The sequence below is a fragment of the Falco biarmicus genome, chromosome 1 (assembly GCF_023638135.1).
Source record: "Falco biarmicus isolate bFalBia1 chromosome 1, bFalBia1.pri, whole genome shotgun sequence".
Classification (NCBI taxonomy): Eukaryota; Metazoa; Chordata; class Aves; order Falconiformes; family Falconidae; genus Falco; species Falco biarmicus.
In genome coordinates this window covers 65383942-65410695 of record NC_079288.1, presented here as the reverse complement: position 1 = coordinate 65410695, position 26754 = coordinate 65383942, and the positions used below count along the sequence as shown (strand labels likewise).

General features: G+C 41.9%; 1 protein-coding gene across 1 annotated transcript; it reads right to left on the bottom strand.

Moving 5' to 3' along the window:
• Positions 1–8716: 8716 nt before the first annotated feature.
• Positions 8717–24908, bottom strand: ASAH1 (N-acylsphingosine amidohydrolase 1). The gene is made up of 14 exons (XM_056330738.1): positions 24751–24908; positions 19705–19751; positions 19424–19514; positions 17245–17331; positions 16338–16416; positions 15899–15973; positions 15036–15081; positions 13455–13599; positions 12199–12253; positions 11911–11992; positions 11187–11318; positions 10793–10916; positions 10179–10235; positions 8717–9528 (listed from the first exon to the last, which is right to left on the bottom strand). Exons 1-14 carry the CDS (start codon positions 24826–24828, stop codon positions 9439–9441), a joined length of 1188 nt encoding a protein of 395 aa, XP_056186713.1. The 5' UTR covers positions 24829–24908; the 3' UTR covers positions 8717–9438.
• Between the last annotated feature and the right edge of the window lie 1846 nt (positions 24909–26754).

The following is a 26754-nucleotide window of genomic DNA, read 5'->3' as shown; positions in this document are numbered from 1 at the left end:
ACAGCGATCTGATTAGTGTTTTCATTAGCATGACTTTAGAAGACTGAAAGTAACATAATAATTTATTCCTCTTTAGTTGCTGCAACCCAAATATTTAGTATAGGTAATTTACGTTATTTATGTTTAGAAGCTTTCATAACCAAACAAATCTGGAAACTTTATATCAACCTTGCAAAGAAATATTCATCTTGCAAAGAAAGAAGCTGGAATTTATATGTTTACTAGTTTTTGCATTTTTGCTTACTAATCTTTTTAGGTAGTTTATGTCTTTGAAAGGAAAAAAACCCCCATTTTTCAGCTATTTCTCTAGAAGATAAAGTTATAGATACTATTTTTTCATTTTATGAATTAGATATCTGTGTTTAAAAACAATGTTGAAAGAAGGCTGCCAGACACTGTACATCCAGGATTAAAATGGTGAATTCTATTAGGATTGCAATCATCATATTCTATCTCAAATCTTCGTGTCTTTCAGATTATTTTTTAATATATGCACAGGGGAGGCTGGTGTTTTGTGGTGATGTGACTTAGGTCTTCTAGATACGTGTTGCAGCTTGTACTGTGCTTTTGTACTGCTGTTTGCTGCCGGAACTCTGGGTCTCCAGCTTACCTGGCACATGGGTCTATGGAAACCCCAAAAGTGTGGGTGTTTGTCTGCATAGGATGGGTTGTGGGACTGGCATCTGTAAACATCACTACAGAACACAGTGCCTCTGAGAAACAGTCAATACTAGAAAAGAAACCTCGTATTTTAGTAGCTGTAGGAAGAATTTAGATTTGAAAATACTTCAGAGGTTGGAAACTGCAGGTTAGAAACTGCAGGAACAGGTGACTATAAAAAAAATCCCCAAGTTTAGCTCTGCTCTTGCTTGTGATTTATAGTAGCAGGATCAGTCTCATGCTTTATGCTGGGGAAAAACCTTGCTACTACTCTTTTTTAATTTGTTCCATTAAATAAGAAACTATTAGGCAGATACCCACAGATGAAAAATCTAATCGGCATAAACCTTCAACCACAAATTTTAAATGTCCACACAGGTAAAATTAAGCAGATAGACCTCTTTCCATAAAGTTGTTCTTGAGTATGCTCCTTTGCTGTTGTGTTACACTAGAAATGCAAAGGAGCAAGACTACTTGCTGGTACTTGTTGTGTTTAGTCTGTGGGAAATGTTTACACTGAGTAATACCCAGCTCCTTGCCAGCTGTTTTGAACAGGGCAAGTGTCGTGTAACCTCAGTGCTGGTACTGATGTGACAGTCCTCAGCCCGCACGCGCAGGCGTGGAACCAGACCACAAGAAAACACAAAACAACTTTCTGCATTAAGGAGAGTGATGGTCTGGCTGCTAACAGTGCTTTCAGAAATGGGTGACGGCCATCACCTGTGCAAGCTGCACCTGCTTGTCACGGACACTTAGCCTCCACCTAGCAGGGGTAAAGCTCCACGCAGCAGAGGTGCTGCTCAGCCGGGGGGCTGCCTGTTGGGCGGCTGGGAGGGAATTTGGTACAGGCTCACGTTGTGCTGCCTTTGCTGTGCACGCTCAGCGCAGGAGTGAAAATCACAGGCCAAAAAATACAAAAAGAAAGCGTGGCTTGAGCAGGTATTTTCTGACTGCTGGGAGCCCTGGCACCGAGGGCCGTGGGAAGCAGGGTTTGTGCCGGTGTGTTGTTGCGATGTTGCGTAACAGAGACATCACTGACAACGGGAGCTCGAGGTGGGGATAGGCAAGGTTGCCTGGCTGCGTGTCAAACCCCCTTGGGTGGTGGGGATGTTTGTCTGGAATGGTGTGGGCATGCATGGCACTCGCAGGCTACTGGATGAAAAGGAGGCAGATAATCAGCTGAGAAGTCTCAGGTGGGAGAAGTGAGTACAGAGTCTGATCACAGGTTGAAGGAGAAAATGAGTGGGTTGCTGCTTTGGGGGATAAAGGTATAATCAAGGTTCTCACAGCAAATGCAGTACATTTTACCTGTTGGCAGAGCGGAGGTTGGTGTAGACGGCCCGGTGGGAGGCTGTGACCTGCACCTGGAGTAAATGGGAGCTGTTCCAAGTTCCTTTATCATCCTCTCTGGGCTGAACAGCTGCTGTTCTGCCTTTCCTGGACACGCACATGGAAGCTACGTTCTGCAGTATCTTACATTCTCCACGTCAACCGATACCCAGACCTGAGTTTAAAAAATCAAATGCCTAGCTTGTGCATTCAAGCACTGCAAAATAAGAAAACACTAGGATTACAGGAAGTGCCTGTATGTCACCTGCTGCCCTGTACACACAGGGCTCTTAATCACAGTCACATCTCTCTTTTTTTTTCCCCCACGCTGGCCCTTTCGCAGTGTCTCTGCCTCAGCCAGTGTGGGGGGGTTAACGCTCAGCTCCCACGTGTAGCCCTGAGCCCTGCTTATTTTGTGAACCATCCAAACCTTGCACTGAGACGATTCATTTTCTTATCGGTTTTCCTGTGGTGTTCTCCTTGTATTACTTAATTCCACGATCCTTGAAGGCATGCTGGTATCGGACTAAATTAACTTGGTCGGAGGGCTGTAGACCTCTTTTTGGATTAGTTTATGTTGTAATCTTCCTGGTATCTAGAAAGATAGAGGATATCGTGCTTGTGTTACATATGGAGCTCTGGGGTACAGAATTTGAAACCAAGATTGCTGGACAATTTCGAGTGCCTGAACTGAGATTAAAAAAATTAAGATACATTTTACAGTACTTTATATTCCTGCAGCATAGCTCCCTCTGTCTTGACTGCCATTGTGATCAGTACTTCCAAAATGCAACCAGTGGTATCCCAGACTGGGTACTGGCCAAACAACACAGCCTACTGGGTTGCCTGTGCAGCACCTGCCAGGAAAAGGGGTGAGAATTCAGTTGTCCCAGTGGGTGCCTAGATCTGCCTGGTCTGTAACAGCAACCATTCCCTTGCGAGGCGTTAGCTTATTTACCGTCTTGAGAGCTGGAACAGAGCAGCCGCCTTTCTCCTCTGTTATGCCATCCCCATTCGTCACAAGAACGCAGCCTGTCGCTGTGCAGTGAGTGAAACAAGGGATCTCGATAAAAGGAATCTGGGGATCACACAAAGAGACCGTATCACATCCAAAAAGGAAGGGACGTGAATGGCTGCCATGCTTGTTTGCTTCCGGATGCTTCACAACCTTAGTATGCTTTTAATGTAACTTACCTTGCTTTGAAGAACGGTTGCTTGGGATAACATGTATTTTTAATGTCAATACTCTTTTCTTAGAGGATCAGTTTAGATTTAATGTCTCTCAGCGTAATTTGAAACAATGTGGTAACAGCAGTTACTAACCAGCAGGCTGCTGCAGCGGGGAGGCACAGTTTGGCTGGTTTCAGAGGACAGCAAAGGAACGCTCAACGCAGGGAGCAGGGAGGTCAGAGAGGAGCACGCTGCACTTGCTAGATCTTCACAGCCTGCCACTCTCGGCTGTCTTCCCATTCTGTTGTACTTCTCTTTCCTTTGACATATCCTGACACTCTGGCTCCTGCTCTTCCTTTTTTCTTTTTCCCCTCCTCCCTTTCCCATTTTCCTGTTCCTCCCCCTCCCCTGTTTTCCCCTCTCCATCCAGTCGCTTCTGCTTTTTCCCACCTGGGTCGTGCAGAAGGCCACCTTCTGCAGCTGGATATGGGTATCTTAAAAAGAACCGTTTCCAGCTCTCAGGGGATGGTGCATGTACACCTCTTGTAGGAATGCAGGTGTAGCATTTTGGGAACTAAGTTGATGCAAATTATATGTAACTACTCAAAGGTTTGAATACTGGTGTAATTCAGATGGTGGGTGTAGCCTGAGAAAAGGCCATGTCTAATCCAAATGCCTCCAGGTACCTGAATTAAAGTTCTGCTTTAAGAACAAGACAGCACTTCAGCACTTTGCTACAACTCAGTGCTTGTCACCTTTTTTCTTTTTTTACTACAGAGAAAATAAATTTTTTTGTGTTTCTCTTTCTTAATGAAACATTTTCATTGAAATATAAAGAGGGAAAAGTCTAAGGATGATTTTTTTCTCTACATTGGGTATCTGTCTAACAGAGAAAGCTTAGCAAGTCTAAAAGAAAGTCAAGACTAACCGTGGAAAACCTTAAGCAAGCCTTATGACTGGAGTTACCTTAAATACAGAATACTCAGCAGAGACAACCTCACTACTGGGGTTCTGCTATTGCTTATGCATAACCCTTGAGCTAGGAGAAAAAACTTTGCAAAACAAATTAGACTGAGATTGTCCCATATATAATTAATGTAATTCGGAGCTGATTCACTGTAGATCAGAAAATGTGCTGAGCACAGTGCTTCTGAGTATGTAAACAGACTAACTCCTTTATAATTATTGTCCTCTTTTCTAAGTAACAGAGTGTGGGAGCAGATTTAGCTACACAAGACCTTTAAAATCTTTGATACTGCAAGTTATCATGCTCTGAAAAACTGGGTGGCAGTCTTGGAAGAACTGTGTGGTCTGCCTGCTTCAAGTATTTGTCCAATTGGTATGCTGTGTTTCCAGACATTTTAACAAAGGCAGTTTCTTATAAAATGCATAAATATTTGGAGTTTTCTTCCCAAGGCAAATTGTGGTTTCTGCCACCGCTTTGATCGAGCATTACTCTTTCTGGCTCATCTTGTTCTTCTGGTGCAAAGGATGAGAGGTTTTGCTGCTTGGAGGGGTTGGGTGTGACTTTCTCACCAACACTTCTGGAACTCCAAGAGGAAAAGAAAGTCCATCTGACAATCTGTGACATATGCAAGTCATTTGCCTGCTCTTGCCACTACGGTGAAGTCCAAGCTTTTGAGCTTTCTGTTTGCATTTCTTTCTTTCTCCTTCCACCCGCAGCCCAAAGAGCTGGCCGTGTGACGGTGGGGACAGGTGTTTGTGCCGGGAGGGAGGCCTATTTTGCTGTTGGTTGTGGTGCCTGCCTAAAGCTCTCAGCTGCTGCCTGTCAGTCCACTCTCGGTCATGCCTGCTTGCTCCAGCTTCAGTCTTCTATTTACTCTTGCTGCTTTCCTGGCAGATATTTTACAGACCACCTGTGGGTGCTGCTCTGGAGTTTTGCTTCTAAGCGAGGCCTTCACTTGCGACTCTAATGCAAACTCACTTGCATGTGTGTCCCAGAACTACTGCTTGATTTTGACAGAATCAAATTCCTTTCCTGGATTGTCCTGTCCTCACTAGCTGCCAACATTTTGCTTTTTGACACAGGAGATGCCATTCTTTCTTCCTCTGAAGAGGAAGCTTCAGTCATGGCTTTCTTAAAGTGCAGAGGTGTAAAATTTTTTTGCAAACTGACTTCTTTTTGCCTTTAAATGCCAACACCCAAACAAATGCTTTGTCTTTCCTCTAACATCTTATTTGATCCCGTTCAGAATAAACTGGATTAACTCTTTGTATTTACATTAAAAGTAAAAATCTGCTGGAAGCTAAAATACAGAGGCTACTCTTCACAGAACTAGACTATGCAGTAATAATAGAAAACTATGTTTGTCTTGTTTCGTTTGTGGTTTTTTTTTTTGCAACCGTTTGATGATTTTTCACCCAGAACTAGGAAAGCTGTGTAACTCTCTTATTTAAACATAAAAAAGAAAACACTTATGGTTTCTTACTTGATCTAGGAAAAAAACAAATGTAAAAATAAAATAATCTGATGACCCTCTGTGTTTGTGAGGTACTTCAGCTATGTGTACAGCAAATGAAGAAACGCACCTATTTTTATTCTTTGCGTCTCTATAAAAACCAAGCAAACAAAAACCAAAGGAAAAAAGGCTAAATTAAATCCCAAAGTTGCAAGCAGTTGTATACATTTCTTCAGTGAAATGGTTTTAGCTTCCATTACAGTGCCCAGGACAGCAGAAGCCAGGAGGAAGTTTGATGTTAAAAATCAATGTCTCTCTCTGTACCATGAGCAAATTAAACATTTGGTCTGGCTTGAGAAAACCTTCAGAACAAGTGCTTTCAGAGTTGACAGATGTAGCTTAAATCAAGAAGCAATTAATCACATTCATCAGTTCTTCCATATTAAGGCAGACACAGTAAGACATAGTTGTTGAGGGTTTTGTTTTTAAACATCTTTGCTTATTTTAGTCAATAGCGGGCATATATGTTCAGGCTCTGGAGAGACATCCATTGGATTTAGCTGTGCTTTTGCAATTGTAAAGCAATTTCCAGTGTGGGAATGTGGATTGTCTTGCACAAGGGACATACCAAAAGCTCATTAGTTAATGACTGTAAATAGTCTACGCTGCTCCACATATGTTAAAGTGGGACAGGACTCATAAGTAAACTTATTTTTAAATGACAAAGTAATTTGATTATGGCTGTTATGCAACTAATTCCAAAGAAATCTAAACAACCCGCTACCAGATTAAGGTGCAGGCTCAGAAGTATATGATGTGCTTTTCATGGTACAGACTGTAACATCTGACTCAATTTAACCATTTTACATGAATCAAATGTCCCAGAAGCTGCATTTCACACACTACCTGCATTTTCCCCAAATCTAAATCATGCTGTTATGTTGATTTTAGTTTACGTAGCTTTGATATTTATGACTGAGACTTAAAATACACTCCGGTAGTACAATCATGTTAACATACTTCTGCTTGCGTACTTCAGTTAAAAAAAATTTAAGATGTGTAACTACGCTAGCCCTTTTTTGTAATGTCAGTTTAAGTAGTGGGATGCCGATTCCTGTCTGCTCTCACCCTGTCAGTGTTTTACACCCCTTTAAATTGTTTCTAGCTGTGCTACTACAGGCATTGTTCTAGGGCCTAGAACACCAGTGCTTCATTTTCTTCAACCAGAAGCCATGTCTCTTTATTAGCTGTTAAAGTTATTTGGCAAATAGCGTTCTTTTTGTCCCTGCTTCCCCCACTGCAATCCTCTAATAACAGTTTGCTGTAATCTGGTAACCTAGTTACTGAAACAAGGGATGATTAAAGGTTATCTTTTAATCACAGAATACCAGGTTAGAAGGGAACTCAAGGACCATCTGGTCCAACCTTTCTTTGCAAAAGCACAGTCTAGACAAGATGGCCCAGCACCTTGTCCAACCACATCTTAAGAAGTGTCCAATGTTGGGGAATCCACCACTTCCTAGGGAGATTATTCCAATGGCTTATTGTTCTCGTTGTGAAGAAATCTCCTTTTCTGTAACTTGTACCCATTATCCATCATCTTTTCCATGTGACTCCTTGTAAAAAGGAAGTCTCCAGCTTCTCTGTAGCCACCCTTTAAATACTGGAACGTGGTAGTAAGGTCTCCCCTTAAGCTTTCTTTTCTCAAGGCTGAGCAAACCCAGTTCTCTCAGCCTTTCCTCATCTGGCACGCTTTCCAGTCCTTTGACCATCTCTGTGGCCCTTCTCTGGACCCTCTCCAGTCTGTCCACATCTTTCTTGTATAGTGGGGACCAAAACTGAACACAGCATTCCAGGCGTGACCTGACCAGCACTGAGCAGAGTGGGGTAATGACTTCACCCCTGCTGGTGATGACTTTGTTGATACAACCCAGCATCCTGTTGGCTTTCTTTGCCGCAGCAGCGCACTGTTCACTCATGTTGAGCTTGTTGTCCACCAGGACCCCCCCAGATCCCTTTCCACAGAGCTCCCTGCCTATGCCACACTACTGGATTATGTTTTCCCAGGTGCAAGACCTTACAACTTGTCCTTGTTGAACTTCAAAAGGTTCCTGTTAGCTCACGCTTCCAGCCTATCCAGGTGTTCCTGCAGGGTGGCTCTCCCTTCTGAAGTGTCCACTGGTCCCCACTCAGCTCGGTATCAATGGCAAACTTCATCAGGGTACACTTGATCCCATCATCCAGATCACTGAGGAAAATATGAAAGTGTTGAGCCCATCATTGATCCCCGGGGGGACCCCACAGGTGACAGATTGCCAGTTTGAAAAGGAGCTATTTACCACCACCCTCTGGGTGCAGCCTCTCAGTCAGTTCCCCACCCACCACACAGACCACCTGTCTAGACTGTAACACATCAGTTTCTCTACAAGGACGCTGTGAGAAACTATCGGAAGCCCTGGAGAAATTTTAGTGTTTCTTTTAGAAAAGGAAGCAATACTAAATAAAACTTAGTCAGTTACACCTGGATGAAAGTTGACTTTGCAAAAATGAGCAATAACTTGTTTACTCTGCTGTAGACTTAAGTGTTAAATTTTCAATTATTAAAATAAATATCTTAAGTAGCCTTTACTGTTTCGCACAGAAAACTGCAGTATCCTCTGTTCTGAACTTCTGCACTACACTAGTACTGTTCTGTGTTCTGGCTATCAAGAATCCCATTGTGACTAGATGTCACAAACTTGCCAGTTTTACTTCGAATGCCTTAGGCAATACTGTCTCTGCAGACACCAAAGAGACGGCAACTACTTCCCTTATGCCAGTGGCAACTTTAAATTCACGGCTTAATTATAATTCTGGCCAACGGCACAGTCTGACTTGGCTGCCCTACCCTGCTTTCCAAAAAACAACCAACTGAACAAAATCTCCCCCAGACAACCCAACCACTATTAGTAGTTGGCTACTTCAGATTACGATAATCGCTTTCACTGTCAGTTTGAGAAAGAAATCAGTTCTTTGGACACTGTTAAAATCAGTCTATTTGGAAGTGAATGCCCTTTCCTCTATGTGATATGTAACGTGCATGAGGTATGAAATCAGTGCACGTGTACTGTGGTCAGAGAAAGTAGTTCTTAAAAATATTTATTGTATTAGTATTTATTTTTTTTGAGACAAAAGAAAAATTTAACAAAAAAAAATTGTTAACAGGCCAAGAAAGAGCTTGAGCAAAAGGTCTATAAATCAGTGAAAAGACATTTTTTGGCTCAAATCTTGTTTTAGGTATTTTCCCAAGACCTTGTTTCTATGACTAGATATGACACTTTGTAGTTTATTTTATAATAGGGAGTCTTAAACATATCCTCATATTGGACCAGAACATTAGCAATTCATCTTAAGTGCTTAGGAAAGAATAACAGAACTGTACCGTCCCAGATGGCCACCTTATACCCAATTCTTCTACAGGCTTGGTAGGTGCCATTTTAACTCCTGTGAACTTCAGAAGTATTTTGATCTAAAAAAACCCAACCAAACAACGAAAAATAACAAACCCACAAACCAAACCAAGAATACTGTCAAGACTGAAGAGATCTAGAACTAACTGCTGAACTCATTTGGCAGAAATGGCTGAAATCAAGACATTCATCAGTATACATTTCTCATCAGCAGAACTGCTGATCAGAAAGCAAGAAAGTCCACTGTGAGAGAGGGTCCTCCACTGTTAGAAGCTCACTGACATTTCTATATAGCCGTTAAGATTTCTGAAGAAAGGAGTTAGACTGAGGAAATCTTTTTCCAGAAGTAGTTTTTTCTTGGAGGACCTCCAATTCAGACAAGCAGCTCCCAACACAGGAAAGGTACAGGACTACCAAGGACTACAGGGATCTGGGCATTCCCGCAGGTAAGTCTCTGTATGACCATGATACACCTCCATCAGCGTTGTGCACACAGTCAGCTAACAGCAGATGGGAGAAGATAAAAAAAGAAAAAAGAGAAAGCCTCATTACAGCAATTAGTGAAAAACTGTCTCTGATACTAGCTGAACAGTTCAACCGAAATGAGCACTTATTTAGTCAACAACATGCAAGTATGAATAGCTTGTGTCCTCAGCTAAGAATGCTGTTTCCACTTAATACGGTAACTAAACTTTGTAATTCAAAAACTCTTCTCACCCCTTTAGTCTTTTTTTTTTTTCCTAAACACCAAAACCTGAAGTTCAGACTAAAGCATCTTCTGTTGCAAGAACATGCCTGCACTATGGCTAAACCATGAGGTATATTCGTTTGTTCCATGCTACTTACAAAGGCATGTATCACAGGTTAATTCAGGTTGGAAGGCTCCTTAAGATGTCTGTATTGCAAATGCCGCCTCAAGCTGGAGCCAGCTATGAGGAAAGGGCTCAGGCTACTCAGAGTTTTAAAGCTGTAGGGCCTTTGGAAAACAGCTATTCCATCAGTTACATTTGCTTTTACAAAGTAATGTGGAATCCTTTTTGTTCTTACATGCATGTTTTCACCTAACACCCCCTGTGACCTCTTCCTTAGAAGTACAGTAGTAAGTGGTCTGCCCCTCTCTCTAAACTTTCCACAAAAACAGAAGCATTACCTTATTGAGGACAGGTTTTGTGGAAAGAACATCATAAATTGTTGGTAGGGAGATGTTCTGAAAGAAAAAAATACATCGATGTTAAGGGACATTAACCCGTTAGTGTAAATGCTGAGAACTGTAACTTTTTTACTGCTCAACAGATAATAAGATAAAGCTTTAAGAATACATGATACCCGTACATCTTGAGATCAGAAGAACATGGGTTGCAAAGACTTGAGCAGACCAGATCTCAGTACAGCATGGGACTCTTGAGCAGCAGCGTCTGCTGCCTGACAGTGTGTGTTTGAATTTCACTGGTGATAAAACAGCCCAGGAAACATTGAAAATCTCTCCCAAAGTATCTCCAGGTCTACCCCGCTGCGTATGCAGCCACAGAACATGCTTGCAGGAAACCCACCCTGATGAAGGGAAAGCCTAAAACTAAAAAACATCTGCGTAAAGAGCCAGCTGGTACTTTATTAACCAGAAGCACTGACAAATTGTCACAAACCAGCCACCTCTGTCATGACATCGGTGCCTGCAAATGCCCTGAATGCTCCTGCCTGTGACAGATCAGTATTGTAACTTGGGAGTTCCAGAACAGCAAGATGGGGTATTCAGAGGATGTTTACCTCTTGCATTGTCTGGTTCAGGCATTTCATTGCAGGAGCTCTACGATTATCCAAGATTAGCGGAGGCTTCCAGCGATCATAGTTTGTTTCTAACACGTACCATGTGCCTTTCTTGATATCAAGGCTGGAAAAGAGGTACACATTTGTGTTTTGCTTCTCTGCATATATAGTAAGTACATATATAGTATATACTATGTACAGCCAGATTTAGTTTTAGGTTTGCTGTGGTATTTTTCAATGATGCTGAAGAATTGCTTGCACAACATTCTAGAATTTAGAACAATTTTAAATTGTACTTGCACAACAAAAGTTACAAGAAACACAAGCCGTAAGTATTGATGGAACCTGTCTTCTTCTGGAAGGCTGAGTCAGGTGTCAGGTCAAGCATACTCACTCCCAGATATCCAGAGTAGCTGTCCTGGAACGAGTTATTACGCATCCTTCTCCAGAATTTTTTCCACCCAGTATAAAGTAAGCTGGAGCCAACAGCCTTGTTTTTGCCAGTTTGTCTTTTGCATCCTGGTAACTGCAGACAAGAAAGCAGTGTTGGACTATTAAACACTATAAATGGTTCCAGTACTGAAGAAAGAGTTTCACAAACCCAGGAGAAGTTTGGGTAGTTACACCTTTCTTCCCCTTTCATGCACGTATGAGGAGATTGTATCACAATGAGGGAACACATTTAAGCAAAGATCCTCCACTCACTTTGTACTTAAAATATAGTGTTGAGAGGTGGTCTTTGCACTTTATCTACATTTAAAATAGGAATAAAATGACATGCTCTGTCATGTTCCATCTAATTCATTTACTGCACTACAGCTTTGTTGCTGTTCACTTCCTGTAATATACTAATATCTGATGGATGTGTTTTGATGCCATTCTGCAATTAGTTCATTGCAGGGGGAAAATCCAAGAAAACAATCTGAGGAAATTTAAGGGATCATGTGTGATGCCTCCCCCCTGCCCCCCCGAGTACCAGCAAATCCAGAACTATTTAATGTCAAGGCTTCGAGGAAGATATCTGTTTCATTACACACTAAGCGTACATCTACAGTATTCATGCCAGTTGAAAGCAAAGCAGATTAAAGCAGCAGACTATGTAGAGGAGGGGGGAATACCTTGTAGCATTCTCTAACACTGTTCTTGTAAGAAAGCCCATCCACATACCATCTCTTCTACCGAGAAACCATTCGAAGATTCCTGCAAAATGTCACTGGTTACAATAATGTGTTTACAAAAAGTTCACCCATGCTATTCTAACTTTCACAGCCTTTAAAATGAAGTGTGCTTTATCCTACTCATCTGGAATCCTTTCACCATTTGCGTGCCTGTTTATTAAGGTAACCGGTATGGTCAAGGTTTGGAAAACTTGTGCAGAAATAATGAAAGAAACGAGCATTACTCACCAACATAACCACCATCAAGACTGAAACGCTCATTCATTGTCAGAGTGAACAAGTCCTGAAAAGCATTAAACAAGTCAACCTTCATCCATCACCAGTCCATTAATACCAGTGATATACAAGAGGCCGCATTGCAATTTATGTGCCAACTGAATTTCTCGTTTGTCACTCTTCCTCTTTGAGTAATAGGCTGCAAGATCAAGCCCATGTGAAGAACATAATTTATCACTGCTTGAGTAAGTAGAAGTGATAATTCATCATTTTCTGACCTGGCACAACAATCCAGCAAACCATGCTTTTATGCTAAGCAAGTCAAGCCTGTCGCCATTTTTCGCTTGGTCCTCGTTTGCATCACTGAATTACCAGTTTTCCTTCCCCTGCTGTATGTAACGTTCTTCTCAGACCTCGGAATACTATTCCAGTTTGAAATAAGATACTGTAAGTCCAAGTGCTGAGTACACCCAGATAAGTGATTGCTGTTCATATGGGCATGCAGCTGTACACAATTCAATCCGTGCTACTTTAAACGCGCAATTCAAACTCAAATACCAGTCGTCTTCAATGAGTGTTTCTTTCAGAGGAAAGCAGAATTTAGCTACACTGGGTCATTTTCAAAATGGACTCTTTCCAATTTATTTGACCAGAAGACAACAATAAATGAATATACAGTGCAGGGATTTACACCAGAAATGCTCTACTATGAAAAGGTCCACCTATAATAGAGGGTAAAGGCAGAGCATGTAGAAAAGGAGTAGTTATGGTAAGCTGGAGACCCTGGTATAGTTCTGTACTGCTGGTTTTTAAGATGTAGATAAACCCCAGATTTCAGGTGCCTATTAAAAAAAAAAATAATCTTGCCATATAGGACTTGGAAATTTTCCAAGAAAGACTGGAGAAAGAATTAAAATAGCACAAGTATGCCGTTTTACCTCTGGGATCACAGCAGTATCTATTTGCTATCAATAAATTCCAACCACTTGAGCACTTTGTATTCGCTCCTGTTCGTATTCAGAATTCAATATTGTTTTTAAGAATTTTCCAAACATAAATATCTCATTTATGCAATCTCCTTTCACAAGGAAGAGTGCAGCATTGTCTTATTTTACCTTTCTTCAAATAGCTATACTGTGTACCAGAATAATTATGAGGTAATTTATTAAAAAACATCCCAAGACATGATGAAAGCAGAAAAATTTACATCTTAAAGGCAAGTCTGAAGAATTATTAACAAATTGACAAGGCCCCCTCCCCATACTTACTGGTTTGACTCCAGACACCATGCCTATGTATCCTGCAAAATTTGTAGACTTGAATACAGTTTTGTTGTTTCTCTGGAAGTCCAAGTTTACCACTAGAGGCTTCAGTTCCCGAGTTAAAGTCCAGGAATTATTTTTGACATCCCACCTGCAGAAGACAGCACTGCATTTAAAACTTCCCTCTCTCAGTAGCTTTTAGAACTTCCCTTCACAGCACGCAGATTTTCCATATGTGATGCCTGTCCTCTGATCTTACTCACAACAGCCAACACCGCTGCTCAGTAGCTGCTACCTAAGCAGCAGCAGTAAGGGAGAACTAGGAAATCTAAACACATAGGCAGTCAGTGAAAAGAACCAAGTTTTGTTCACACAAAGCTCAGTATTAAACAGCACCACCATTACAGCTGGTTTGTTTTGAGCACACGTAACTTTGTTCTGTTCCTCCCGATAAAGGGAGGCTGCTAAGGGTACTGCCTGTGACACCAAACCGACTGTATCCTCAAAGCATGTGTAGCTTGTTCTGCAGCAGAATGAGCTGGTTCCCTCAAATTCTTACTTTTCAAAGGGAGAAAACAAACCACAAACTACTGAATTTATTCTGCATAAAGGGAAGTCCCAGTTTGGGTTTGTAAAATAAGCCAGAACAGTTTGCAGGCAAGAGGGTGCTAAAGAACACTTAGCAGACCATTACATTCTCTGGAATCAATCCAGGTTCTGGGAACAGCTTTGAAAGTTGCCCTGATTTTCAGGAAGCACGTTCCCAGTATTTCTGAGAAGTGGGAAAAACTCATTACAAGCCAAAGCAAGGGACAGGTGGAGTCACAGTTGAAAACAACTGAATTTTTGATACGCAGGTAATAATTTTAATGAAGATGGATATTTAAATTCCATTTGGGCACTGAGAGTCATCTGGATGAGTGACATTACAAAATATACTGGGATAATAAAAGCAAACACTGAGCTACCTGATCATGAGGTATGAAATGAGAACCAAAAGAGAATCCAGTGCTGGGCAACAAACTACAGAGTTTGTATCCAAATGAGTGATAATGTTAAATCAGTGGAATACAAATCACTGGCCCCTGAGTAGAAATGACGAATGATGGGAAGTGTCAGCAAAGCACAGCACAGAAGCTAGGGGGATAATGTGGAAAAAACCCACAACCTCAAAACCAGGCTCCAATCCAATCCCATTCCACACACTAAAATTGATGCTTCTGTCCCATCACATAAAGAACAAAATATACTGCACCTCAGAGATAAGGTTACATGGAGGTTTTTTGGTTCGAGCTGAGAAAACACTAATTAACACTGAACACAATTGTTTTACAAAGTCATTCCTGACACTCTCAGAGTAGCTTGACATAAAATCTGCAGAACAATCCTGTTGTTCGTTTTAGCCTTTTTTTACAACATACAATGCAGAATTACTTGTCACAGTCTTGACAACATCCAGTTCATCATTTGACTCAAAGGATGAGCATAGAAATTTCAAGTTCAGCTAGCTTTTTATTTGGTTTGGTTTTTTTATTGGGTTTTTTTTTCTTTTTTTTTTAAAAAAAAGGCACAAGTTTAGGTACTTACCCAAGAAAGAGTCCAAAATCCAAGTTTCTGGCATGGTACAGCTTCCCTACATAACAATAAATAAATATAATTTTTTAAATAAAAAGACATAAATTTCAGCTTAGAAAAGCAGGAAATGAGCAAACAGGAAAAGTAGCTGGGAAAGTAAGCTGGGAAAATACCATTGCCTAGTTGGCCTTTTCACAAGCACAGATATACGGTGGGGTTTTTTTGGATCAGAGAAGTGTTTTGCCATAATCAAAATCAAGTAATCTTGTCAACTGCTGTCCATCTCAGCCTCAGGTGCCTCAGTCTTAATGCAACGGTAATACCTTGAGCTTCCTCTTTGAGGTGTCTGTAAGCCTTCTGAGAATCCCTCAGAAACTTCCTAAGCTGGACAGGTGCAGACAAGGGCTGCAGAACTGAGTAAGAGAATCAAACAGTCTCTTTTCTTAAAACAGACTGTCCATTTTGTCCAGCACCATACATATGTGATAGGCAGAAACTAGGTGCAAAACAGATGCACTAGAATCCCTCATGGCACTGAGGAGGTATCAGGTGTCTGGTGTTTCTTTCCCCTAGAAAAACAATTGCCACCTATCAAAAAAACCCAAACAACATCAAAACACCCCCCCCCCAAAAAAAAAAAACCCCAACAAAACCAAAAGCAAGCCATCTCTGAAAGTATTTTTCCCCTTTTTTAACTGAAGACACCCATGATCTCTTATTCCCTTCTCAAGAAATACCTTTTTATTATTTTTATTATCATTGGTTTTAGTCTTTTCTATTAGACCTTCTTGCCTGCAGTTGAGGACTATGTTTGTGTAATTGAGGTGGACCCTCTCCAAAAAGAAAGTTGTTAATACTGTTCTGGGTTGCATTACCTGTTTTATCCTCCGCCACTATTGATGTACATACAGTAAAGATTTCATAAAAGATGTTAAAAATAACAATTTCCCCTAGAACAAAAAGAAACAAAGTTCAATAATTTAAAACTTTTTCTATGAACAGAAAAAAATAGTTAGAAAAAAGCATACTGCAAAGTTCAGCATTCTTTATTTCTCTTAAGAAATTTTGTTTTAATCTCGTTTGATCTTTGAAATGACCAGTTCAGCAAAATCAAGAGCTTCCTGAAAGGCAAGTGGAAGGATCAGAATCCCTTGGCCGCCTTCTGCCTTTATTGCTTTATGCATGTAATTAATAATGTATTTGTTAAAGTCACAGATGACTACAACTATACTGCAGATTGTTACACGTGCTGATTTTGAACGAGTGTGGATTTCTACTTTTCCACTATGTTAATAAAGTGTTGGAAACTATTACCCAAAGGAATCCCAGATGAATTTGCAATCCCTTGGAGTTCTTCATTGAAAGGATAAGGAAGCGTGGCGGTCAGATGAGCCTGAAAGGAAAAGCTTTTTGTACGTTGTTCATGTAAATATATGTTATTTTGTTACTTAAAGCAAACTTCTCCCCAATAGGTACATCCTTCTCACAACTACTAAATTAAGTATTTAATTCCTGTCCAGTCTGTAGAACTTGAGGATATCTGTAGAGCACTTGGAAGACAAGTACATTCCTAGGGAAAGTAAAAACTATTACTTATCAAAATATGACATGTGAGCAATGGAGATTAGCACAATATCCTAATTATTGTGAGCAGCAACAGCTGGAACAGAGTGAAGCAGGACTCCTATGTTAAGAGCTCAACTGGAACTGAGCTTGGCATCAGTGTTTAAGTGAATCCCTAAATTTCACACATTGCTATGACCACCTGTATGTGCTACCTTTATGTCAACCCCACTCAGGCACATCAGAATAAAAATGAAGAGTGGCCAGCATGACCTAAGGCTGCTGTAAATAAAGATGAGGGAAAGATCTGACCTTATGCAGTCTCTAGTGCTACGCTGTTTTCCCTGTCCTGATTCTACACCAAAGCGTATTTTAAGCAGAATCAAACTATTTTTTTAAGATGACGCCTAGTCAAAGTTGCCCCTGTAATCAGACATTTATTACACTTTTCAAAACTTGATTTCCACCACCCCCCCGCCCTGCATAATTCAGACTAGGCAAGGAGGCAAAATTTCAGAGTAACTCTTGAAAACAGCATTTTTGTACTGGAAGAGGAAGAATTATCACTTGTAAAGGTCTTAATTGCCAAATTTAGTAGCATTCTAATTCTGGTAGTCTGAGCATACAGCAAGAAAATAATTAAGCTGAAAATACTTACTATTTTGTTATCCACTATGTCAACAACTTTGCCGCTGGGGAAGAAGGTATTTGCTATATCTTTAATATTCTGGACCACAGTCTTCAGCTAAAAAGAACAAGGGCTTTTGCTGAATAGAAGATCTTGATAATAATGATTACTAGAATAACAGAACTCCTTCACATACTTTTCAAAAACACATTTGTTGGAAAAATACATATTTAAAGAAAATGCTAAATGTGGTGTTCTTGGTAGAAAAACAACCCCAGCTCCCATTAAAGATCACTCTTCAAGCTTTATTCAAGTAACTTTCTAGATTAGCTCCAGTATATCCCTCTACCAGAGAAAACAAATTACAGGAAAAAGCCATCCTCATCTTCTGCTCCTTCGATCGCATTTTAATATTTTGCACTCTTTATCTTAAAAAATGTGAATTAAAAGCTCTTCACTTAAGCACTGATGTTCTTGAAGACTAATAAAAGTACATGCTTTACATGTGAATGGCCAAAAATAAAGTTCCACTCCATGTGATCTAACTCCAAAATACATGAGAGAGAAAACCCTTCAGAATTTAAGGTGCAACCTGAAGCTTCCAACACCCACTGGCTGAAATGAGACTTTTAAAATAAATACTACGCTGTAAGTAGAACTTGTCTGGCTTTCAGAGTTGAAAGGTCAAAGTCAGCAGGGATACAGCAAAAATCCCTGGCCATTTTTGAGAAATTAAGCATTACTAAATTGAATTTTCAGAAACTGTCAGAAGAGCTGTTCTAAGTAGTTTCAAACATATTCATAGAATCATTAGATTGGCAAAGACCCTTAAGATCATTGAGTCCAACCATAAACCTAACGCTGCCAAGTCCATCGCTAAACCATGTCCCTAAGCGCCACATTTACACATCTCTTAAATACCACCAGGGATGGCGACTTAACCTTTCCAGTTTCCCTGGGCAGCCTGTTCCAATGCTTGATAACCTTTTTAGTGAAAAAAAATTGCCTAACATCCAATCTAAATCTTCCCTTTTGCAACTTGAGGCCATTTCTTCTTGTACTGTCGCTTGCTACTTGGCAGAAGAGACCAACACCCAACTTGCTACAACCCCCTTTTAGGTAGCTGTAGAGAGCGATAAGGTCTCCCAAGTCTCCTCCAGGCTAAACAACATTCTCCAGTTCCCTCAGCCATTCCTCATCAGACTTGTTCTCTAGACCCTTCACCAGCTTTGTTGCCCTCCTTTGGACGTGCTCCAGCACCTCAATGTCCTTGAAGTGAGGGGCCCCAAACCAAACACAGTATTCGAGGTGTGGACTCACCAGTGCTGAGTTCAGGGGGATGATCACACCCCTTGTCCTGCTGGCCACATCATTTCTGATGCAGGCCAGGATGCTGTTGGCCTTCTTGGCCACCTGGACACACTGCTGGCTCATTATTAGGCCAGCTGTCAGCCCACATCCCCAGTTCGTTTTCTGCAAGGTAGTTTTCCAGCTGCTCTATCCCAAACCTGTAGTGTTGCATGGGGTTATTGTGACCCAAGTGCAGGACCTGGCACTGATCCTTGTTGAACCTCATACAATTGGCCTTGGCCCATCGGTCCAGCCTGTCCAGATCCCTTGTAGAGTTTTCCTGCCCTCCAGCAGATCAAAACTCCCATCAACACTCACTTTCATAGGCTTGAGTATTTTTAAAATTATTTCTTCTGTGTAAACACCAGTGCTGCAGCCAGCATCCCTGAAAAGGGCAGGGAGTTCTTCGTTTTGCCCTTGCCATTTCATCATCTCATGCTGTGTTTGAGAGAAGCAGGGATGTGCAGAGGAGAAGGGATGCTGTCTGGGTTTCACTTCAGTTTACTGAGGCTGTCCCTTTGGTGTAGTCCTCCCCCTTTGCTCTGTATTGCTTCATGACTAAGGAACTCTGATAAACAAAAGCCTGCTTTATGCCACACTGCTTTTTATTCCTCTACATCCCAAACATCAGTGCCTCTATCTTTGATGCTGCTAGCTCAAGTGTCGAACAGAAGAAAGTTTTACTCAAGCAATTATCTTAGTCTAGTATCATAATAAAAAAAGTCAACCAGAAATATTACTCCTTTCAGAGAATTTTTAGCACAGGTATGAATTCCTTCCTAAACCTTTTTTTCAAAATAAGAGGCCACATGCTAGTTCTATACCTGCTGAGCTTCAAAGCAAGCTCTGCACTTCATACCTCTGTCTTTTTGTCGTGCATCAAGTTATCCCATCTTTTGCTGGGAGGTAAATCAAGATTTATGACATATGTGGGTACATTCCCTTTGAACCTGAAAAATAAGTACCAGAGTTCAAATTTAAAGAAGGTTTTGAAAAAACATTTGACGAAATAGGTGCTCCCCACCTGAAATTAGTATTTTCTAGATCTGCAACAGGAATAAGTTACAATAAAAAGCTGTTCAGTCTTGCAAATCATTACCTTTCTGTAATTTGTTAGACAAGTTGAATCAGATTACTTACGTTGGTCCTGAAGGAGGGTATGTTTTACTCCTGCACTCTTCTCCATACTGTAAAGACAGTGAAACATTACTATTTAGCTTTTGTTAAAACAATTTGTTATTCTAGCAGACTTAGGTTTGAATTAAACCTTTAGGACTAGTCAGTTAATTCAATTCATGATGATTTGATAATAAAGGAAGAGAAAGTCTTGAGACTTTGGAAAGGGTGCAGAGAAGAATACAAGAGGTAGGGGACAAACAGCAACTTCACCGTGCTGTCTGACAAGACCTTCAGACAACTTGCCTAATGTCATCCAAGGCAAGTACAAGTTTACAATAAATATACTGAGTAAAAATGGGTTTGTATGACTCAATGAAGAGCACTTCAAAAACGTATTCTTTAGTCAGAAACCTTTAATCTCAGTATGGGCCAGTTTGTACCATTCATTCAATTCATCACCTCATTTTATAGTGTCTTTCACAATCATGCTCAGTGTTAAGCTTCGCTGTGTAGCTGGGGCAGAGAAAGCGCAATGAACTTTGGGCAAATTACTCAGCGGGAGGAATGAGCTATACAGCATGACTTTTTATTTAGTGTCGAAAAATGCTGCTGAACTGGTGCTAAATATTATGAGAGTCGCATTTCAGGAATATAACTAGTTACCCTCATTCCTGTAAGCATGGCTAGTTAGAAATGACAGTTTGAGAACTGTATCTAGGTGTACTCAGAGTGAATGCAAGTGTGTTTTCCCATCAATTACAGAAAGCATGCACATACGTACATAAACATACGCGTATACCTGCCACAATTATAATTGCATGTTTTACCCAATGAAACATAAGCAAATGCCTGCTAGCCACACGGGCTTCAAGCCAGCTGAGAGCAAACCAGATCTGGTCCCCAAGCTATATGAGCAGATTAGTAAGCTCATAAAAGCACAGCATGTCCCACTAGGAAAAAGGAAAGGCATACATACTCTTCCAGGAGTCCATACAAAGGCTCCCAAAGCACAAGTGTTTGGGAGACAGAACAGAAACAAAAGTATGTAGGGATCCTGCCACCACTTCCCCCCTCCCCACCCCTGCCCCCAGTTTCCAATATTTATTTGGCTATACTAATTAGATTACTAATGTGTCCTTATAATGCGTTCAGACTCCAGTAAAACCTGAGACAAGCTCTAGCAGCTATGTACCCGAGACAAACAAGCTAACTAATGTCCATGTTCTCTTTGGGCTAATCACATTATCTGTTTTTAACGCATTAATCTAGAAAACACAATGTCTTACACAATGCCATGGACTTCAAACACTGGCATAATTTCTTACAGCTGGAAACAGAAATTTTAAAGTGGGATTTGTTTTCTTTTTGTATTGTTTCCCATAGCTGGGAGAAGGCATGAGATGAATTTTGGTTTCCCTCCACACAAGATGAAGGTATACAACCAGCAGCTATGTGTTTCATAGATTACACTGCAGTGCAGTTATAGCCTTTGCATAGCTGGAACAAAAGGTCAAACACAAGAGGCCATTTAATTTTCAAAATGAGGAAATTTCAAAACAAGGAGGGTACAGGAGGCTATCAGATGACTAATTAGGCAACCAAAGTCAGAGGCTTTGTGCAAAGCCAAGCAAATACTGAACAATACCAATACCATTGTCTTGTATTCAATCCTGCAATACTAAAATAAATCAGAAGTGACATTGTATTTACACCCTACTGCAACGGATGCACAGATTTGGACCTTCCGGAAATACCTGCTGTTAAAATACGCTTCTTGATACACAAAAGCCTGTAACAAAAAATTATATGAAATGGATGAAAGTTCAGTTGATCTGTCAATATCAACTGCTATGTTGATAGTATCAACTATGTGTACACAGAGCAAACAGTGGCAACCATGCAAGCTGATTTCAGAGGATTTTAAGTGATGTTCCAGGTGCTAAATGTTGTGACACTCCTGATGCTCTCTCCTGAGATTTTAATCTTGTATTTGAAGCTATTTTTACCTTCCTAGCCCTTTGTAACCTAAGCTACAAATAAGCTGAGGAAAACAACAATTAAAGGGAGAGTTAAGGGAGAGAGACAGAGAAAACGTTCCCTCCTTACACATCAGTAATTTTTGACTTCTCACCTGCCTATGTATAGCTAAAGAAACCAATAATTCCAAAACAGACTATATATCTTCTAAAACTGCTAGCATTGACTGAGGTATCTGAAGAAAGCCAAGACTTAACAGTGTCTTTAGGTAAACTATCATATGCTGGCACATAAGCAGTAATTTAAAAAGATGTCAAGACAACCAGAAAACTAGATGTGGGGGATTTTTAGTTTCTTTTTTTGTTGTTTGTTTATACAAAGTTCTAACGAGGAACAAAAAAATTGTAAACTTTTGCAATCAGCTAAAGACTAACTGCAAACTTTCTGACAAGGTTAAAAAAAAAAAAAAAAAAAAGACACCTAAAGAATTTTCTTACAGCGACAGAAAAAACACCAGGCACTTCCCATCACTTGACTGAAATAAGCAGCTATGAAGTTACTGCTGTGGTCAGCAAGATCCTCCCCTCTGCAGAGGCTTGATAGTGGAAGAACAACAAATGCTGTCTGAGAGAAGCAGAAGCAGCCTTCCAGCATGAGAGGATGGCCCCGCGTTTCCAACGTGACAACCCAGAGCTGGTCTCCTAGCAAAAGCTAGCAGAAGCTAGCTGCCAACAGGGGGTCATCACTGTAAATTTGCTTTTCAACCATGCATTGAACCCCCTAAAAGGAATACGGGTATTCTTGACTAGTGATTAAATACTCTTTTCTTTTTTTAAATCACCTGTTACAGTAGGTTGCATATTTTGATTATCTGATGTACTGCTGACTTTCACATCTGCATGTAATGATACAAAAATGGGTGCATAGCAGCACAGAATCAAAATAGTAAAAGAAAGAGAACAGAGTGGAGGAGAAAGAGAGCATGGTATAGGGAAAAGACAGAAATCATAAGAAAAAATGGAAGAAGCACAGAAGATTTATGTTATGACCACCTGAATGAGGAAAAAAAAATTAGAGCAGAACACTAACAAAATAGCTAGTGAACTCTCAGGATTAATTGCTACCTGGAGAAAAAAATCAAGTAATAAAAGTTATTATTCACTGCAGTAAAGAAAATTAATGCATGGTTTAACAACTGCTGAGTAAATATTTTAAAACCTAGCCTGATTTCATTCACATGAAATAGGCTGAATGTAGCTTGCCCAGTCTAAAGAATGCCAGCACTTTCTTTATTACCCTCAAAAACAGCTTTGAGGTGGACGATCTCTAGCATCCTTCCTTGGTATTTGGTGTTTCTCAGCTTCATATTTTAAAAAAATATATAAAATGATATCTCTGAGCTATGAAATATGATTCCATAGTGTAAGGATCTAGCATTCAATCTCTTTCAGACACTGTGATCTGTTATACATAGCATCCTTTGGTCCATGGACTCTGTGGTCAAACATATTTTTCTCTCTGCTCTTCTCCCCTTATGGGATGATGCCAACGCAACACTCTGTCGTGCAGCAGCAGCCCCAGTGCCGTTCACCTTTCTGAACACCTCTTGTAGCACTGAAGAAATGGGAACAAAGCCAATTTAAACTGCAGTTTGGACAGAAAGTTCAGTGTGGTTGAGGGGGGCTAACCGAAGGCTAAAAGCACTGACAGTCTGCACCACTGAGACGTAATTCATGGCATTTAGCTTCTATGTACTTTGTTAACGAATAGAACCCAACCAGTTGTACATAGGAAGACAATAATCTTTGCTCATTCTTCAGCAAATGATGCATCATCCCGGCATCTCAAATGAAAGTAAAATATCCAAGCCCGATACCTGGCTACACGGCAGCACAGCCGGCAAGCTGGACACCCAGTGGATATTGTGCAAATGCAAAGATGTACCAAGTGCAATCAAATGCAAAATCAAGCTCTAATGACAGGCTCTGCTGATAGCTGGCACTTTCACCCCACTCCACACCCTGGGAAGCTTTTGTTAAAATTCTGACGGTGTTCTAAAGCTGGAGCTGGCTTATAATATTGGGAAGCTGTTCTTGGGAGGAAAAATGGGATTGGGAGCACAGAAGAGGGCTTAATTCTGTGTAGTCAGGATGCTAAGGGAACATGGATCACCCAGATGTCCACAGTCCTTTAAAGCCTTTCCTGCAGTCCTCCCCTCTCCCCAAACCTATACTATTTTTCCTGAAATCCATATAATTTGCTAGGAAAAGCTTTAGAGCAAACACCAAAAAAATACAAGAAGTAGTATGTTCTCCAAATATTTATAAACATTTTGCAAAAGACTATTTTGAAATACGGAGATGGTTAAAAACCTGTCCTCTTCACAGAGGATGAGGAGATGCAGGACCTGGAGAGCCAGAGGAGTGCCTCGGGCACAGCCAACACACGGGGAAGAAGGAGCAGCTGCTTACCAGCCCAGGAGACGGATGCCAGCCTGTTCCAAACACGCACCCCACACCCACCCACCTCACGATTCCACCAGAAGTTAAATACTTATCAGTTAAAAAATCCAAACCAAGAAAACCCGACAGCCCAGTCCCACCCGCACGGCCCACCCTGGGGGCAGCTCCAGCGCACACACCAACCGGACCCAAACGCGTGTGCGCTTCTGGTGAGCGCTTCCCGACCTCGGCTTCGACGGCCGCTGCGGGCGTGCAGCGTTAGGACAGTCACGTTACAGGTGTAAGCGGGACCGAACGCAGGAACGAACAGGGCCTTGTAGAACACACCCGATTAACACCAGGCTGGTAACCGGTGCCGTGGCCGCGCCGGCTGCCGGAGGAGCCATTTACAAGTGCCTGGGCCCGTGAGGGCAGGGGGACGCCACTTCAATGTCACAGACGTGACCTCCCGGCTCGCCCGGCCTCCTGCACGGGGCAGCGCGGAACGCCCGGCTCCCCGCACAGCCCCGGCCCGCCGGCCCCTCTGGCAGGGCCGCCCGCACCACACCGCACCCCGCCACCTCCCCCGGAGCGGGCCGAGGCCGATCCGATCCGCGCTGCCCCCCTTCCCTCACGCCGCCAGGCTCACCGGGTCCGGTGCCCAGACGAGCTGCGCCGCGACGAGCAGCGCGGCGGGCGGCAGCAGCACGCAGCCCCAGCTCGCCATCCTCCTTCCTGGCTCGGCTCGGCACGGCGCTCCCCGGGGCGGCGGCCCACATGACACCGCCCCGCCTGTCAGCGCAGGGAGCAGGGAGGCGGCGGCCAGCGGCAGGGCCCCGCACCGCCCCTCCGGGCCCCGCACCGCCCCCCCCGCGCCCCGCACCGCCCTCCCGGCTCCGCACCGCCCCCCCGGGCCCCGCACCGCCCTCCCGGCCCCGCTCCGCCCCCCGGGGCCCTGCACCGCCCCCCCCGGGCCGCCTTTTTATTTTTAATGAGGGAGAGGAACTGATTTTCCGTCATACTCCCAGAAGAGGGAAGTTCCGCACACGGAAATCTGAAGTATAATCGCCTCTCTTAGGCAACACTACGAGCAAACCCGTGGCGCCAGTTTTCGCTTCGTAACTATTGTGATTTTTAATTGCGCTGTGCCCTTGGGAGACTGCAGGCAGGCCTTGTGGCAGTGCCAGGTGCAAGGCCGCACCTTGTCTGGAAAGGCCTTTCTCCATCCTGCTGAGTAAGGGAGCAGGTGACTGGGGGCAGGCGGATGGGAAGCACAGGGAGGGCGACGACGCACCCATCTGAGCATGCTGCCTGTCACTTGCTATATACCTCAGTGGTGTATTTGTTGTAATAATAAAGTTGTAATAATAAAGTACAAGCTGGCAGCAGGATAAGGTGCGTACTCCAAATAGCTTACAACAAACCCATACAATTTTACTGGGAGCAAATGAACATATGATGAGTGTATTACGTTATCAACAGCCGTTGGAAGCAGCACAAATAAATACTAAAAACATAGGACGCCTGTATTTCAGCTCGTTTCTTTTAGCTTGTACCTTGTGCTTGACGCAGTGCCCAAGACAAGTCACGTTTTTTAGGCACACAGAAAAGAAGCAATAGTCTTTAATGTCTTTACTTCACTGGCTGTGCAATTAACTCTCTTATAAAAACCTGGGAGGGCAGGAAGGGACAGCCGTGGCAGACAGTTGATTGGAAAGCTGTATGGCATTGCAGAAATGGAGAAATAGGGAAGGGTAAACCCAATGCACTGAAGGCATGACAGCCTTGGGCAACGGGAGAGCGTGCGGCAGCGTGTAGGAAGGAATCCCCTCAGAACTGAAGCTTGGAATTGCACAGAGCTGTAGAGACCAAGGCAGAAAAGCATTAAGCACTGCTGGAAGAAGATGCAGTACCTATCAAGGGATTGAGGAAATGGGGAAAATTACAGCATTAATGGGAGAACCCTCAAGATTTTCATGGCAGTGTCTTTCTCAAATAATAAATCAGACAGTTTCTACAGGGACCAGGTAAATTTTTTTTTTAACTTTTTTTTGGTTGAAAACAAACACCTGTAAGACTGTAATTCTGTATTAGCTTGTGGGTATGTGAATATGCTGTTATGGTCTATGGTAAGAAATAGCTAGATTAAATCGGTCCTGTTATTTCCTAAATATCTGTAGCCCCTTTTGCTCAGCTTTTATTCCTGGACCTTTTAGATACTTTACTCTCTTTAGGACATTTTTAATGGTAAAAAAAAAAAAAAAAAAGTCAGCTTTGGAAAATTAAAAACTTTTTGACTGCCCCAAAGACAAAACTATGCCATCATCATATTACACAATCACAACTTGAATTTTTGAAGACTCTTTGTCCTTCTGATTTAGCTCTTTCACCAGTAAAGACATTCTCAGTTTAAAGAATAGTTAACACCCTCCAGTACCAGTGATTCGCCAACTATGGATATTCTGCTGTGTTCCTGTCAGAATGCCTTGTCTCCAGGGTCCACACTAGTACTTTAGGTCCTCCATTTTGTTGCCTAGGTTTCCTCCGTCAGTTTTCAAAAACGTAAGTGAAGTCAGGAGAAGAAAACTTCTTGAGATGTGCAGTTTTTGAGATAAGCAGTTTACTCATTAACTACACCACCTGACAGCTGGTG